Source organism: Tinamus guttatus, unplaced genomic scaffold (genome assembly GCF_059628265.1).
Source record: "Tinamus guttatus ecotype Peru unplaced genomic scaffold, ASM5962826v1 Tinamus_guttatus_pri_ptg001874l, whole genome shotgun sequence".
Classification (NCBI taxonomy): domain Eukaryota; kingdom Metazoa; phylum Chordata; class Aves; order Tinamiformes; family Tinamidae; genus Tinamus; species Tinamus guttatus.
The window spans coordinates 1,854-2,500 of record NW_028290408.1 but is presented as its reverse complement, the minus strand read 5'-3'; the positions used below and the strand labels follow the sequence as shown (position 1 = coordinate 2,500).

At 69.6% G+C, this 647-nt stretch overlaps 1 protein-coding gene across 1 annotated transcript in view; it reads left to right on the top strand.

Moving 5' to 3' along the window:
- LOC104573236 (neuroligin-2) overlaps nucleotides 1–37 on the top strand; it is a gene marked incomplete at its 3' end in the record, with an annotated part of 10,001 nt that extends 9,964 nt beyond the window's left edge. Inside the window, 1 exon segment of the mRNA XM_088539594.1 lies at nucleotides 1–37. This exon segment is cut by the window's left edge and continues 50 nt beyond it. Within this exon segment, the coding sequence (XP_088395720.1) occupies nucleotides 1–37 (37 nt within the window).
- Nucleotides 38–647: the final 610 nt, after the last annotated feature.

Genomic DNA, 647 nt, shown 5'->3' with positions numbered 1-647 from the left:
GCCCGAGGACCTGGCCCTGCTGGGGGGGGGAGGGGGGGTGGGGGGGGGGAGGGGCGCTGCTGCCGGCCCTGGGGGGGTTCGGGGGGTTCGCGGGGGGGGGAGGGGGCGGGGCGGGGGGGGGCGGGGCACAACAGCGCGCTGCCCCACCCCCACTCCACCACGAGGGTATAGGGAGGGGGGGGACCCCCCCCATGGACCTATAGGGAGTGGGGACCCCCCATGGACCTATAGGGACCAGGGGACCCCCCCAATGCACCTATAGGGAGGGGGGATCCCCCCAATGCACCTATAGGGACTGGGGGGACCCCCCAAACCCACCTATAGGGTCTGGACAATGGGACCCCTCAATGCACCTATAGGGAGTGGGGACCCCCCAATGGACCTATAGGGAGGGGGGACCCCTCCATGGACCTATAGGGACTGGGGGACCCCCCCATGGACCTATAGGGACCAGGGGACCCCCCCAATGCACCTATAGGGACTGGGGGACCCCCTGAACCCACCTATAGGGTCTGGACAATGGGACCCCCCCCCAATGCTCCTATAGGGAGTGGGGACCCCCTCCATGGACCTATAGGGAGGGGGGGACCCCCCCAATGCGCCTATAGGGAGCAGGGGACCCCCCCGAACCCGCCCCTATAGGGAGC